Here is a 16,717-nt window from a genome sequence, read left to right on the forward strand (position 1 = left end):
TATTTCAACATGACATGACTTTACTTTTACTCAAGTCTGACTGTCGGACATCTGAAACACTGCATTTGTTTATCAGATAGTAAAGAAGATGAAGTGTCCCCTATACCATGACACCTATTCAGACACATTCAATGTTACGTAGCACAAACCTCATTAAAATAACATAATCACATGACTTTTTGTGTCTGCGAGTGTGAGTGACCGAAGTAACGAGCCGTACGTGAAGGCGTCACAGTAGGGCTGCGGTACTGATGATGTCAGTTTACGGTCTGTAGGAGTCTCTACCACCACATGTGTGCCGACACAGAGTAGGCCTCAGTACTGCTGGCCGTCAGCGGGCAGGCAGGCAGAGGAGAAGAGGAGGGGAGGAAAAGTGTGTTTACACAGACGGCAAACTGCCTGGGGAATCGTCGGGGAGAGGAAGTGAGCCGGCTCTGTGTCTGCCTGCTCCAACTTCCTGCTCAGAAAGAGAAAAAGCCCAGGATCCTATTTCAGTCCAGCACAACTGTGTAGACCAGAAGTAAGCATGGAAAAACAAGGAATCCCACCAGCTTCACCGTAAAGTTTCACGGAGGGAAAAAGACCGAGAGAGAGAGAGAGAGATCGCAGGTAAGAACGACAACCTGACGTGTTTGTATGTATGAGCAGCGCTTTGTTGGTCTCACTGGTGGCTTCGTGCGGGAGAAAATAAAGGCACGATTAGTCTGTAGTCTCTGGACGGATCGTTTTTGCTGTAAAGTTTTCGCCCCGTCTGTTGAACTCTTTGGATCGAGCGTGTTTATTACGTTTATTCATTTATTTTTAAAGCAGGAGTAGTTAAACATTTAGACACGGACATAATCGTCTTCCGGTCCGAGCAACATCTTGAAAATGAGTCAGTGGGGCAGAAGAGTGATCCAGACCGATGTTACTGCAACTTCAAGTCCCGGATACCTAAAAAAAAAACAAACAAAAAAAACAAACAAACTGTGTCCTCCTTTTTAGAAACAAAACAAAACAAAACAAAGATGCAAACAAAAGATGTACAAAAAGCAAAACTTGTAGCTGTTTAGAGATGCTTTTCTTGCGGTGGCCACTCTTTGCTGGTTTTTCCACCGTCTGCGAACAGGAAGAGAGCAGATTTAGTCATGGCTAAGTAATGTCTGCACACACACCATCTAATCTCATTAGGAGTTTCCGTCCAGCCAACACACTGGATGGCTTTGTGCGCACAGCGAGACTTCTCGGTGCGAGCATCCGCAGCAGGGACTCCTGATCGCCGACCAAAAAAACCACCACAATGCTCCTGTAATGTTCCTAGAAAGAGTTGTACAATGTTTCACACAGGCTGTAGTTATCTCATTGTGGGGCCATATTGCTGGGTTATTATTTTTTATCTCTGTGTGGTGGTGATACAGCTGCAGTGATGTTATTATCACTTTATGATATTTAACATCTCCCTCTGAGGTGTTTTCTGACCCACAGTAGCAGCTCTATGCTTTCAAAATTTCCTCTGTGCTATATGCAGCATCTCGCAAAGGTGAATGTTTATAAGTCACACTGGCCCTAATTGTAGCCCTGTCAGCTCAGCGGCTGGTGTCATTGGCAGGCTTCACTTTTTGCTTCAAAGTGTTTTAAAGCCAAAAACCAAAGTCTGGGTTCAGAGTGGGTTAAAGGGTGGAGCTGTGGAAAGGGGACAATGATCCGATCTTTTGACCCCTCTCCCTTTGGGATTTTTGTGGGAAGTATGGCAGGACTAGGGAAATGCTCCCCTGCTGTGGGATCCCCTCTCTTCGCTATTTGTCCTTGGAAGTAGAATAGGAGGAAGTCCGGACTTTGACAGGTTTGTAGTTTCACATGGCAGATAGAAAACTCAGGGGATGGCAAGTGTCGGAAATGAGTTCAGCGCTCCCTCCCTCTGCCTCTCTTCTCTGGACAGAGACTGTTGAAAGGCCCAAACTGTTTTTGTTTTAATCCGTCCTCACATCAGGCAGAGAAGACTACAAGATGAGTCAGTCAGATCAATCAGAAACCACACATGATCGATGCTTTACTTTGAAAATTGTTTCTTCATGACCTTGTTTATTTTAACAAAAGCAGCCAAAGGAGACCTCTGGATGAATAATTCAAATCTGTCTAAACTAGGGGTTTGCAAACTTTTTTATGTCAGTGACCCTGAGGATAGATGTTTAGAGCACAGACCTTAGCTGACAGGATTGTGTTGTAGCGAATCGCTTCTGATCAGTTTTATACTTTTAGGTTTGAGGATATAAAACTCTTAGTGGTCAATCAATGAACGAACTAGCCTCACTGAATTGCAATTAATCAAAGCGGTCGATCTTTGTTCCAACTTCCGGCTTGAAAACCACCACGCTAGATTTTAATTTATGATAGTAAATGTGTCATAATCTTAGGCTACAGATAAACTATGAAACTAATTCTTCACTATTAATGCCAACTCTATTTGATGTAGGTCTGCAACTAATTCAGATTTCATTATTGATTAAAATCTTTGGGGGTTTTTTCTCATAAAACTCTAAATTGTCTGCTAAAATATAATCAGTCACCATTTCTCAGACCCCAACGGATGTTCTCATATCTTCAAATCGCTCGCTTGACGGATCAGAAGTCTAAAACTCTTAACATATTCAGCTTACAGCTAGAATGGCACTTAGTAGAGTTCGTACCTCTGCCAAGGCCCAACAATCAATCCAAATCAATCAAGCCTTATCCAGTATCAAATAAAACCTTTTTAAAATCTGCTAGATTTTATTAGGTCCACATCAAAATGTTATTGCTCATAGATACCAGCCACCTTAATAAGCCTTATCTCACAAAAGCAAGAAAGTAGGAACAAATTCCTTGATCCATCCATTTATGTAAGTCTGCACCTGCAAGTTTATTGGATCTATTCTGGACCAAGACCAATCCTCCACGTGGAAACACCTTCAGTAGTTTTTGTGTAATCCTGTTGAAAACCCAGCTGGCTCCAGTCGTCAGTTTAACATGAGAAGGAAGCTGGACAGAATCTGAATTTGAATTTGAAATAAAAATTGGACCAATCAAAGCCCTAATGTTGGCTCGACATCAGTCTCGAACATTGGAACAGATAACATGTGGATGTTGATATTTTAATAGCAGATGTTTAGTTTTGGTAAACTTACCTCATGAGCAATGTCAGGGTTCAGCTTCGAATAACGCTGCTTCGAGACATCTGGAAGATGCCATGACTTTTTTATGGGTTTCTCTTTAATTTCTAAGAGTCTCTGTTGGCCCTGAAAAAAGCCATATCGGTCGTCTGGTAATCACAGCGATGTTCGTGGCCAGCTAGGAACAAACAAACAAACACAAGCAAATTCTCACATTTGACATTTTTCCATAATTAATCAGTTGTCTAAATTTTTGCCAGTTTATCATCTGTCATTTGACTAATCATTGAATCCTTTCAGCAATACTCAGGTGTTACTGTCTGCGGTAATAGACACGCACAAACACACACACACACACACACACTCACACACACTATTAATATATGAGCTCCTAGCAGGCAGACAGGAGCTTCGAGGCTGCACATTCCTCTATTAAAGGAATAACCCACCCTGGGCCCGTCATACTTCCTGTGGAGAGAGGGCCAGGTTGAACCGCAGCATATTTCTGGCTTGAGCTGTTGTTCCTCCTTATATTTTTTTTCTCCTCTGCTGCTGCTGCTACATTACACTACACTCTCTTAACACACACTGTTCTATTCATCACTGGTCCACTCGTCCTTACAGCACATGTTACAGCTCAAACAGGCCGTTCCCCCTTCAGACAGTAACCTAATTTAGTCTGTATGCGGAAAAGAACACTGGCAAGACAGAAATCAGGAAAAGGGGCTTTTAATTAAGATGAAACATCAGCTGTTTCTGTTAAGGTCTCCTTAAATGCATAAGGTGTATGTTTTTTTGTTTTTTTTGAACAACAATTAGTTTACACAGGTGTAAAATCTACAAAGTGATGAGCTCAGCAGGGTGCAAGGAGCTACCCAGCTTGTTTCCTTCTGAGGTTTGAGTTTGTGCTTATTCTGTCATTGTGGCATCTGGCAGGTAGCATAGGAGGAGGTAGTTTTAGTACTTTTTTCTCTGTCAGCTGACGACTGAGCGGAGAAAAAGTCCGCAGGAAGAAGATATGAGACATGATCACCATGTGATAATGTTAAAAATAACCAACGTGGGCAAAATCTTCTCCCCCTCCTCCCTCCCTCGCTGCAGGTATGGACAGTGCCATCACTCTGTGGCAGTTCCTGCTGCAGCTGCTGCTGGACCAGAGTCACAAGCACCTGATATGCTGGACGTCCACGGACGGAGAGTTCAAGCTCCTCAAATCGGAGGAAGTGGCGAAGCTGTGGGGGCTGCGCAAGAACAAGACCAACATGAACTACGACAAGCTGAGCAGAGCCCTGCGCTACTACTATGACAAGGTGATTTAAACTGACTGTGGCTAATGTGCAGGAGCTGCCTCTGTGTAACACCCAACTAGTCTTCAGTCCCTGTTGCTGAAAGTACCACAACAGATTCATAGTTGTGCCTCTCTCTAAACCCACAATCTCCCCCGATAGCCACTTCCACTTCCTCTTTCTCATCAGATGCACAGTACACATCCGCCTGTGACGTAGCACACACACACTCAGTATAGTATTTGTAATCATCCGCAAAATAAACGACGTGTGTTTTATTATTTTCGTGAGTAATTTTCCTCATCATTAATGGAATTTGTCTGTTTCACAGAACATCATCAAGAAGGTGATAGGCCAGAAGTTTGTCTATAAGTTTGTGTCCTTCCCTGAGATCCTGAAGATGGACCCCCAGGCGGTGGAGATGGGCCTGGCTTCTGGACGGTTTCCCCTCCAGGAAGGAGAGGCCTCTGAGCTGGAGGTAGAGGAAGAGGAGGAAGAGGAAGGTGAGGAGGAGGCCCAGAGGAGGACCCTGGCAGCGCTGGGAGCGCAGCAGTGTCGGAACGACTACCTCCGCTCAGGTCTCTACTCGTCTTTCAGCATCAGCTCCCTGCAGAACCAGCCCGAGCTGCTCCGTGCCCTGCGGGAGCACCAGGGGGAGCCGCGCACCGTCATCCGCTTTGGCGCAAACCCCGGTGACAGGAGCTCCCCTCCTTCTGTCAAACCCGAGTCCTTCATCTCCCCCAGGTTATCCAAACTCCACTCCCCGTCCTCTCCCCACACTCAGCCCTCTCAGTCCGGCCGAAGCTGGAGCCCTGCGGTCAAGGAGGAGGAGGAGGAGGACTCTGACCAGAGCGCTCAGCCCCTCAACCTCTCCTCTGGGCACAGGGAGCGAGCCCTGCAGCCTCCAGAGAGGAGCAGCAGCAGCAGTAGTGGCAGACGTAGCACTACTACTTGTTGTAGCAGTAGTAACCAAGGAGATGGACTCCCACCAAAAAGCAAAAAGCCCAAAGCTCTGGAGATCTCCGCCCCGTCCCTGCTGCTCGCAGGGAGTGACATCGGCTCCATCGCCCTCAACAGTCCGGCACTGCCGTCTGGCTCCCTCACTCCTGCCTTCTTCACAGCACAGGTGAGATGATTCAACCAGGTGATCGCTTGTGTGTTCAACCGGGTTTCCTGCCTCTTAAGAGACACATGAGCAGGCAGTTTAGAAGCTTTAGATTACGATCGTTGGCACTTTGCAGGACTGGTGACCCATTCAGCATGCCAGGTCTACATTTGAATGTGATATATGTCACTTAATATTCTGCAGAACCGGAGGCAGCTCTCAAACCTGTTTCATCTCTATCCAGTCAGGACATGTTTACACACCTCAACTGCCGCCCTATGACACATTTTTCCAAGTCCTCTTTTTTTTCTGCCTGCTGTAATTTAAGGTACAGCAGAGATCATGTAACTCTGTGCCAGCCACAGCTGAAATACGCTGCGCCCGAAAAATAATCAAATCTCAGACAGAGAATAATGCTGTGATGCTATCTGTTTCTGTCCCCTGTGTGTGGCGGCCTGGTTGGCCAGGGGGAGATGATGGGATCCATCCAGAGTATGATGTCAGTGCCCCTAAAGCGGCGAGAGACATCTGACACAGCCTGGCATGTGTCGGTGGAAAGACTACCGCCACATTTATTTCAGTAGTCACTTGAGCCAACATATCCTCAAGAAACAGACAACGTATGAAAAGGTTCATGTCACAAAGCAGTTGTATATCTGTTTGAACATTTTTGAGCAAATTTAGACTAATGAGTCATTGTCTGTGTTTGGTTTTGGATAAAACTTTTGAAACAACTTCGGTAAACATTTCTGTGGGGTTAAAGCCAAAATTACTGCCCAAATGTTTACGTGCTGCAAATAACAGAGCTTCGAGAAATATGTCTAAATTAAAGTTTGAGAAATAAAAGTGCGTGTAAAATGTAAACTGTGGTGAATCCAGTAGTGGATTCAAAACCTCTTTTGGTCGTCCAGTCTCAAATGAAATGACTGCTATGCGACCGACAGCGTTTTCTGCGTGAAATTTAGAACCAGATTCGTCCAGCCATGACGTTTTTGGTTTGTTTTGATCTTTGCCACAACTCCAGAGGCTCTGCTGAAAGCATCAGCTGCTATTTCATAATCTATTTCAGTTAATAATGTGTTGACATTGGAGCCGTTACAAAGAAAAATCACTCATGCCACATGAGAGACTTCTACATGCATGGAGAAAGGCATTAATACCACGCTCACACCGTCTGTTTATGAGGGCGCAAAAAGTGAGATCAGAGGGAAACGAGCGATTTACAGAAATCTTCTGCAAGTCCAACGTATGAGAGGGGGGAAGAGGCCCTAAGTGATGCCATATGCTCCAATAATTCCATTAATAATGGGAGCGGGGCTGGGTCCCTCTCCGCAACACTGGCTCACTTCTCTGAGGTGACACAGGGGAAAGTAGGGGGGAGGGGGGGAGAAGACCAGGGGGGAGAGAGAGGCAGAAATTGATTTCATATGTTTTCTCTCTAGTCGGCGTTCCAAGTGCTTGAGGACCCCCCCCACCACCTCTCTCCCCCCAATCAACAACAACCCCCACTGTCCACCTCCTCCTCTCCTCCCCACGTCACCCCTGTATTCTGGGGGAGAAACCACAGACTTCCTTCCTGCTCCATCAGTTTGTTTTTCCAAACGCCAATACACGTCCATTTACCATTTCATTTCAGCATGTTTCGCATTACCGAAGCCCTCCGAGCAACGCTCTCCAACCAGTGTTTTTCTTTTAAAAAAATGTTGTCTTCACTCATTTCTCGTATTTACACGAATCTTCCCTCCCCTCTCTGTCTCCCCCCTCCCATCACAGACTCCCTCTGGTTTGCTGCTGGCTCACAGTCCGCTGTTGTCAGGCATCCACTTCTGGAGCAGCTTGAGCCCCGTCGCCCCGCTCAGCCCCGCCCGGCTGCAGGGCCACAGCTCCCTATTCCAGGTAAGAAGCACATACAGGTGGAGACACATTCGATTGAGGAAGAGAGAGGGCCAAAAATAGCCGTGATGAGAACTCAAAGGATTATTGTTTACTGGTGGTGTTTGGTGCCAAGGAGGAAGTTGTGAAGCAGCACAGGTGAAATCTACTCTGCTGCAAAATCCCCCGTTCTTACCAGCTGTTGTTCAAAAGACGGGAAAGATTAAGACGAGTCCATTCTAAAACATTTACAACAAGTAATAAAAGGATAGGCTCCAGTTTTATAGCCTAAACTTACGTGGAGTCATTTATTTTTTTATAACCAATACGACTACAATGTACAATAACATCCCCTTTTTATTACGTCTTATCATTCATTGCCAGTGTAAGCAAAACTAGTCTTCATTCTCTAGATTTGTGTATGTTTACTTGACGGAAAGATATGGAACAACTTAAAAACAAGGTTTTTTTGAAGTCTGCAAAAATAGCAGACAGCAACGGTTGTGAAACTAGTCGAGACTCAGTAAGCAGGTCCAGCAGAGGTGTCCTGTTTCAGCACTCGTGAGAGGGAGAGGAAATCCTGTGAATACTTCCTGTTTGAGCCCAGGGGAGGCGGTTTGAACAGGGTGGACTGGTTTGAGAGCTGCTCCTCATTTGTGAAACACACACACACATACACGCACGCACACACACACACACACACACACACACACACACACACACACACACCACACCCCCTCAACAAGCGCACACACACACCATACCGGATTCTCTGTGCACAAATAATGTTGACTTCTCCTTCTGTTGTTGAGGTAGAGGGGACAGAGACGAAAAGGAAGAAGCACAATGAATAAAAAAACAGGAAACCAGCGCAGTGACAATGCTGCAGTTCCTCACCGGAAAGCAGCTTTCAGAGAGCCTCCGTCCCCTCCCCACTAACGCTCAGCCCCTTTCTCTTCCTCCACAGTTCCCCAGCCTAATCAACGGACACATGCCTGTCCCACTGCCAAACCTGGAAGGAACACCCTCCTCTCTGCTCCTGTCCCCCACCACCCACAAATCCTGATCCAGGGTCTGTGAAAAAAAAAAAAAAAAAAAAACCCATCTTCATCCATCTCTTCTCGAAGGTTTCTCATCATTATCATCATCATCATCTGCAGCAGCGGTCTCTGTTAAATTTTGCTTCAGAAAAAAAGTCCTACGAGACAGTATGTGACCTCACTTTTTTGCACTTGCGTTGCTTCAGATTCCAGTGGTTGAAAGCACTTGGTAAAAGCCATACAGCCACGATGTCTGTGAGACGTCTCGGCTCTTTGCGATAAAGTACAGCACATTTCCACATGACCCTGTCCACGATGGACAGTAGTGACGTGTAGCTGCAGAAGACTAGCCAGCAGCTCATTCTGCGCAGAGAGCTTGGTTGTTTTTAATCTTTTTTTTTAAGTCCTTTTACTTAAATGTTCATCAACAATGTGAAACCAGTCATTTCACTTGTATGGTATTGTATGTATTGTATGCACTATGCTTCTCAGATAGTACCGGCTGTGCCTTGTTACCCCTTTTTTCCCCTAAAATCTTTTAATGAAGACGAGATTTCAAATCAATGAAAAACCTTTGTAACACTTGTAATGTTCTTTTTTTTATACTGGACTTGGTATACAGTTTGTATTCTGTATAATTTTGTATTGTGAAGAATGTTTTTTGTCATTTTCAATAAACAAAGCATTGAATGCTTGAACAGAGTGACTTTGAATTAAATATTTTAAAGCCTCTAAAATAAAATTAACAATTATTAACAGCTATTTGGTTTCTCGTTGCAGCTCTTTCAAACTAATAGCCAGCAATTTTGATAATCAATTAATTGATTTCAGTTTTTTCACTTCACTGAACTTTCACTTCACTTTTTTTTTTTGTCCAGCTTTTTTTGTCCAGCTTGTCAAATGTGAATATGTTGTGGTTTCTTTACTCTGTGACAGTAAACTGAACAGTGGTCATTACACCTGGGCCCTTACAGTTCCTGTCATGAATTTTACTAATGTTTTTTTAAGTAGCTCAATGCATGTAGTATTAAACAATTTCAAACTTCCTGGAAATTATTTCTGACATCAACTAGTAGCACTGGAAAACAGTGACGCACACCATGAGCTAATAGTCCCAGCTAAAACATGTTTGGGCAGATGATTGCAAAATGGATTGCGATACGATCTGACGTATTCAGAAAGTGCAATCACAATTCATTTCCATCAGCGAGCGGTTTGATGTGAGTCAGATTACGGAGCGCTGCTCGATTGACGAAAAAGACAAAAAGACAGCCTGCACTAATGGAAATGTTGATTTTTCCAGTTTGGTTGAATTGCTGTCAGGAATTAGTTCAGAAATGTTTGAAATTGTGAAATAATTTGCTTTGATTTGAGGAACTACGATAAATCTCGTGTCCAGGAAAAAGATGACGTCATCTAATGTGCAACGAACCAAACCACTACAAACTGCAAGTCGCAAATTTCCTGAACCTGATCGAGGAACCTAAAAAAGAGGGAAGTGTCATTAAGTCAGTGAATCTTTCTTTGTGTCAGCTGTATTGAAGTTAATGGGAGATGCATGGAGAAACACTAAAACCAAAGCAAACATAGCTGAAGAGACTTCAATTACACTGCGAACAGGAGCCTTTCCCAAACAAAAGTTGAGGGACAAACAGCGGCAGATAAAAAATAAACAAAAAAAAAAAAAAAAAGAGTGGTAAACCTGCTCTCTGAAGTGTGGTCTTTAATTTTCTAGAGGTATTTCATAATCAGAAGTCATATGTTGGGTTTCTCTATGCACCTCCCACAGACTTCAATACAGCTGACACCACAAAGCAAGCTCTGGTGACGTAATGACCCTCCCTCTCCCCTTTTAATGTTCCTTGGAAAAACGGTCCCTTTAGGTTTCACACAGATAGAAAACTTAGATTTAACAGTACAAATATGGACTTACGAAATAAACTGTTACATGTGCAGTAAGAATTAGCTCATTTAAGAACATATAAATGATGGTGTGATTTATCTAACCGAGATATATATGTCTTATTTACCACATCAGTGATGTGTGGTCAAAATTGGCAGCTTATATATGCAAACATTTTAGTTTTAAGGAACATGGTGCAGAAATCTATGCTTGGGGTGATTTATAATTATGAAATTTCCCCTGAGTTTCAGTGAACTGAAACAGTAAAGTGTATTGTTAAACTGTAAAATATTATCTATTATATACTTTTGTTGCAAGTGTTTCACATTCAATTATTCATTGCAAATATGTGTGTATATCCGTCACTATATCTTTTTCACTCCCTAATATCAAGATTAGAAAGAATTCATCAGTTTTAACATTTATTTTTTTCCATGACCCCAACTTAGAAAAAGTTCTGATTTCCAGGTGAAAACAAAACAAAACCAGGTCGTATGATTTCATCTGTTTGAACTTTAGATTTTATTTTCTTTAATCTGGAAAAAAAAAAGCTCAAATATGGGAGGGGCATCTGCAACGAAATCCCACACCAATAACAATTATCCACAAATAAAGTTAAAGAATATCATACAAAACATCTCTTTGTAACACTGTTAAATAGACTCAGTATTCACTAGGGGCAGGACTATAGCTAGTGCTCCCTGAATTAGGAGTTCAGTGGCTGTGTGCTTCCTCATACAACAGAGAGCGGGCATGCAACACGATGGAGGCAAATCAGGAAAAAAAAAAGGATCCATTTTTACAGTTGATGGCGATGGGAATGGCAGAAAGGAGAACACATCTGTAACGCACAAAGGCAGCTTTCAACACTCACTTTTCACCTCGGCTTTGTAAAATGACTGCAGGAGATTACATGTCAGACAGAGGTGGAAAATGATGAGAGGCTTGCTCACTCTACTAAAACATCTTCTGAAGAATTTTCGGAGGCGTAACTAATCCCGTAATGCCCTTGTCAATAATTCTGCTTTGCCTCCCCGCCCCCCCCTCAAACTGCATTTGTTCGTTGGTCACGACAGAGACCGCAGCATCCTGGAATGATACGCCAGCATCCGACAAGAATGTGATGTTTTCTGCACAGAGCTTGGCAGCACTGCTCTCATATTATCCTCCGGTTAGGATTAAATTATCAGTTCTATCAAAGCTGGCCTCGAAAAACCTTCAGAGTGAATGGTCACAAATGACGGGTGCAGCTGAGAACGGCACCGTGGCAACAGAGACACTTTTGAGTTGCTACAGAAACATCCCTCTGCTCGTCTGCCCGCACACAAACACACACACTCTCACTCACTCGCACGCACACACACACACACACACACACACTGAGGAGCTTTGAGGTGGAGCTTTCTATGTATGAAAATGGAAATAATGACAAAAAATATCACTAAAAACACCACCACTTCAAAATAAAAATTAAAAATCTATACACATTGCATGTACTCATTAAAGTGACTGAGCCAGTTAGAATTCTAGACAGTAGTTGTATTTAGCAGCAAATTCTCTTCTCAATAAATATAGATGTACAGTATATAAATGTCTCTTTTGGGCCAGGTTCAGGCCAAAAACCTCGACGGGGGGGGGGGGTCGATCGCACTGTGGACACAAGTTTCCCAAGTAAGCTGGGAGGAGTGATGATGATGAAGATGATGATGCTCCACGCCAACATCCATCTCAGGTTACTGATCCAACGGCGAGACTGTACAGCTGGGAGATCCTTCCCAAATAATAATAAAAAAAAAAAATACAGTCCAGAGAATCTAAAACAGCATGCTTTGTCTTCTGCTCTTTCCGTTGCCTGAGGGGAAACAAAGACAAAGTATAAATTATTCTGTTTTTTACAGCGGGGATTTCAGAGTCAGACACTGTGGGGCGACGGGTTTGGAATGCTTTGAGAGTCTAATAGCCACGAGTTCAGTGAGTTACACTGTGGGCTACAACTTGAGTCCTGTTTTTGGACCGCATTTATTCACATTTTGGCAAACTGGCACCATTAAAAGTACGTGGAATTATCTGATAGCAGTTCCTGTGAGCTTTCACTGGATGACTTGGAAACTAAAACACGTGACTCTCAGGCAAGCTCTGACGTTTAGGGTGACAACTCTTATGGGTTGGACACATATCGTGAGTAGGCTTGGGCAATGATCAAAATCTGATATCACCATATTGTCCCATCCAAAAAATTAGTGACTGTCTCTGTTTCAACAAGGGTAGAGGAAAATCACATTGTCGTTTTGATCGTCATTGTTCTTTGTGATGGACAGAGAAAAATAAATCCATGACAAGTGTTACATCACACTGAATATAAAAATATGTTCAGCTTTGATACTTCAGTTAATACTCTACTTTTTTTATTGAGCCAAACATTATAAATACTGTAAAATGTTATGTCTGTGCTAAAATTTAATGAGTATAATAAAATCAAAAATTCTATTCAAGCATTCAGTTATAAAACACTGAAACTACAAAGATAAACATGCATATGACACATCTGAGTTAATAGTCAAACACCTGTCATTTTTAACCTCGTGCATTATTTCTGTCTCACTTCCCTCGCTCCACACCCTCCCCGTCCCCTCTTCTGCGGCCCCCAGGGGAGACACGCCCCACAGTTTAAAAACCCTCTGCTTCACAGTGAAAACACGAGCAAATCACTCTCGCATTACTCCTCACCTGACTCGGGGTACGATGAGTTCCGGTAGCCGGGATCTCGCTGCAGCTGGACCTCCTTCAGTGTGAATATGGATATGTCTGCCAGACATTAAGAGTCAGTCAGTGCAACAGAAATCACATCGTGCCAGGAGAATGGTGTCTTTGTTACGAGGCTGTAACTGATCCTCGCTGTACACTGCAATATCCTTCAAGTTGTACCTAGCGGAGTCTGCCAAGTCTGCATTACTGTGTTGCCATTTCATTACTCACTCTCTGGCAGCGCGTGCACACGTGGCCCCAGGCTCCTGAAGTACGGCTGTCTCATTGCTTCATCAGCAGCGATCCTTTTTTTCGACTCGTACTGAATTCAAGGGGAAGTACAAGAAACACTAAGTAATTGAAGAACAACTAAAAAAAAAAGCGGTCAGCATAGTGTGACTGAATGTGAACGTGTTGACGAGCCATGATGCTCTTCTTTCCAAAAATACAGTCCGAACATAGCTGCAAAATCTGTCACAACGCTTTCAACATCACATTCATGCCTGGCAGATATAGTGAGACTTACTTTTAGGAATGACATCAGCAGGTCGATGCCATCAGTGTCCAACCTGAAGGGAGTGGGGGGGGGGAGAGCAGGAGAGAGGGAGGTCAGTAGAGGAGGGGTGACGCACAGATGCTGGCGAGTGTAAGGAAGGAAACAGAGTCAACTATTCCACAGGATTTCCTTACAGGAAGTGACACAGAGCACACACTCCTAACTAAACAAACCAATAACTCTAACGTCTAACTCTCTAAAATCTAAAAAGCTCCACATGCAGCAGCAGCAGCAGCTCTTGTACCTGGGTCTGAGCTCAAAACTTTGCTCATTTCCGTCTTCAATGATAAGAGTGCTAACAAGAGAGGTGAGGGGCGAGTGTTAAGAAACTGTAAAGGTATATAATTGCCATATAAATATCTAATAAGCTAATAATAATTTCTGACATGAAAAGTAGAACAAAATAGATGTTCCGTGTCTCACCTGGGTGCATGGTTAATGAGCGGCTGGACCTTGTACTTGGGGAACTTGTAGGACTTGAACTCGTCGATGGAGGATATTCCAGGCCAGCTGTCTTCTGTGGGAGTGCCTGTGGAGGGACATTCAATCGACCCTGTTAGAGTCAGGCTTTAGCACGGCAGCTGGAGGGGTTTTTCACGCTGCCACGGGGGCTACATGCCAGGGTTAATGCGATTAAAGGATCATATTCAAAAGATCGAAGCGGTTCCCTGTCAGCAGGGGGCAGCACTTACCTAGCAGCCTGAAGATGAGGTGCAGCTCGTCCTCCACGGTGGAGCCAGGGAACAGGGGCCTGCCGGCAGCCATCTCGTAGAATATACAGCCCACACCCCTGACAGGAAGACACAGACCGAAGCTTCAACAGCAATCCAACTCAACAGATCACAAAGTTTTTGGAGCAAACTCTCTGATTAAAGCAGCTGGTTTCAATCAGTCCAACGAGTGGAATATGAATGGAAGAGGCAGGAATTTGTGTAAGAAAGCAGCAGGGCACTTTTAAAGTTTAAGAGAAACCCCTCAGAGTTGAAACAGCTTGTTCAGTAACAGCCATGTGCCACATCAAAGTGTCTTTATTATGGATTACGACACCTTTCTGCTGCTCACCGTAAGAGCGTCAATTAACTGAAAGAAGCTCCAAACATCTGTGATTTCATCACGCATCACTAAAGAAATTCATGACAGGAATTCTTGATCCGTCTCTTTACCTCCACTGTGCTCACTCATATGAACGTGAAGAGAGAGTAGCCAGGCATCCACTCAGTGTTTTCTAACAGTTGAAATAACCCCTGTCAAGTGAGGCCCACTCACCACATGTCTATCTGCGTGGAGTACTCGGAGGAGCCCAGCAGCACGTCAGGAGGCCGATACCAAAGCGTTACCACCTCGTTAGAGTACGTTTTAGTGGGCACAGATTTGGCCCTTGCCAGGCCTGTGGAGCAGAAATATGAGAAATCGTAACAGATCCAATGGACACATTTGGAAGAAGCTCTTTCAATGGCTTTCATTTCCAAATTGCAAAATATTCATCAGGGCTCAATTTTATCATGCAGTACTGAAAAATACAGATGAATGAGCTTAAGAAATGTCAAAAAAGGTGTTACTTTTCATCTTAAAAGGATCAAGGTCACCCAAAAGCAAAAACTCCAGTGATCATCAACTCATCCCCATGCGGATGGAAAATTTGAAGAAGGTTTGCAGTATAGTTTGGAGACTGAAGTTAAAGGAGATTCATTTTTTAAAAACACCAAAAAAACATGGAATGGCTCCATGCAGCTCATCCTGCATAATTAAAGTATGCAAAATATGACCCCCTCAATCTAGATCGAGCTCATGCAGCCAGTTCAGGTTGGGTACATGCTAACGCTTTTAGCTTAGTGACCACAGTGAAGATTATTTTTTTAAAAATAGTTTAAATATTATCTTTCTTAAGTCGGTTTGGGATCTTGGGGCTTCTGGAGACTTGTTGTTGTTGTTTTGCTGGGAAGCTACGAAACTCCACCAGACATTCTATCAGCATGGGGGTCAGTAAATAAATATTACATTTAGATCTTCGGGTGAATTCATCCTTTAATTTCGGTCATGAACTCTTGTAATGATAAATAACTAAGTTGAGTCAGTGTTTTTGTTTTTACCAAAGTCAGCCAGTTTGAGTTCTCCTCTGTCGTTGATGAGCAGATTCTGCGGCTTCAGGTCTCTGTGGAGAACTTTCCGCCTGTGACAGTACGCTAAACCTCGCAGGATCTGGTACAGGAAAATCTGGAGACAGAGATATTTTTAATCAGCAACCTCATAATATTTTTAAAATATATATATATATTTTATATATAAGACAAACTGTTGTTACATTACAAACAGTTTACTCAAACTAGATTATTTAGAAGATTGTTTATAGAAACAATATGCCAAACAGCCAAAGCAATTTCAATATGAAGTTTAAGTATTTTAAGTTTCTACATTTCTAAATTTCTACAACATGCACTCGAACATGCACAGCTTGCTCAGTTTTGTAAGCTTATGGGAAGACATTTCACTCTCCCCCCACACTGTCTAGACTCCACCACCAGAGGGCACACTAACAGCATTTCTAGTGTTGACACAGCCAACCGCAAAGCTGTGACAGTTGATGAAGTTGGCCGAGCCAGCAGGCAGCCTGCAGTGGCTCACCTTGACATTCTGCATGCTCAGGATGTTCCCGCAGTCGTCCATGTACTGCTTGAGGTCTTTGTCCTAGATGAGAAAGAGAGAGAGAGGGAGAGAGAGAGAGAGAGAGAGAGAGAGAGAGAGAGAGAGAGAGAGAGAGGTATTGTCAGAAGAGTAGAAAGGCTACAGGCACACCACAGGCACACCACCTGCAACAGTTGCTCCTGAATAATCCTCCCCGGCTCCGCAGAAGCTCATGAATAATCATAATGTAAAATACATTTCATTTTAGCATCTGTGCACAGAACAACACATGAGTCATGCGGGACGTGAGGGCAGAGGTTTTGTTGGTCTCACCAGGTACTCGAAGACAAGTGTGAGCGACTTGTCTGTGTGGACGATGTCGTGCAGCGTCACAATGTTGGCATGTTTCAGGTCCTTAAGTAACGACACTGGAAGAAAAAGAAAGAGGACACAGCTGTAG

General features: G+C 43.5%; 2 protein-coding genes across 2 annotated transcripts in view; one reads left to right on the plus strand and one right to left on the minus strand.

Moving 5' to 3' along the window:
* Positions 1 to 284: 284 nt before the first annotated feature.
* On the plus strand, positions 285 to 9,134 carry LOC119024859 (ETS domain-containing protein Elk-3-like). The gene is made up of 5 exons (XM_037108036.1): positions 285 to 609; positions 4,230 to 4,438; positions 4,746 to 5,540; positions 7,293 to 7,415; positions 8,359 to 9,134. The coding sequence occupies exons 2-5, from the start codon at positions 4,232 to 4,234 to the stop codon at positions 8,455 to 8,457; spliced, it is 1,224 nt and encodes a 407-aa protein (XP_036963931.1). The 5' UTR covers positions 285 to 609; positions 4,230 to 4,231; the 3' UTR covers positions 8,458 to 9,134.
* Positions 9,135 to 10,827: 1,693 nt separating this feature from the next.
* LOC119024680 (cyclin-dependent kinase 17-like) overlaps positions 10,828 to 16,717 on the minus strand; it is a 36,207-nt gene continuing 30,317 nt past the window's right edge. Inside the window, exons 8-17 of the mRNA XM_037107667.1 lie at positions 16,591 to 16,685; positions 16,258 to 16,320; positions 15,726 to 15,849; positions 14,902 to 15,022; positions 14,328 to 14,425; positions 14,059 to 14,164; positions 13,606 to 13,648; positions 13,311 to 13,401; positions 13,062 to 13,139; positions 10,828 to 12,186 (exon numbers count right to left, since the gene is read on the minus strand). Coding sequence (XP_036963562.1) covers positions 12,149 to 12,186; positions 13,062 to 13,139; positions 13,311 to 13,401; positions 13,606 to 13,648; positions 14,059 to 14,164; positions 14,328 to 14,425; positions 14,902 to 15,022; positions 15,726 to 15,849; positions 16,258 to 16,320; positions 16,591 to 16,685 — 857 coding nt within the window. The 3' untranslated portion in view covers positions 10,828 to 12,148. The remainder of the gene's footprint in view (positions 12,187 to 13,061; positions 13,140 to 13,310; positions 13,402 to 13,605; positions 13,649 to 14,058; positions 14,165 to 14,327; positions 14,426 to 14,901; positions 15,023 to 15,725; positions 15,850 to 16,257; positions 16,321 to 16,590; positions 16,686 to 16,717) is intronic.

Source organism: Acanthopagrus latus, chromosome 8 (assembly GCF_904848185.1).
Source record: "Acanthopagrus latus isolate v.2019 chromosome 8, fAcaLat1.1, whole genome shotgun sequence".
In the NCBI taxonomy this organism is placed as follows: Eukaryota; Metazoa; Chordata; class Actinopteri; order Spariformes; family Sparidae; genus Acanthopagrus; species Acanthopagrus latus.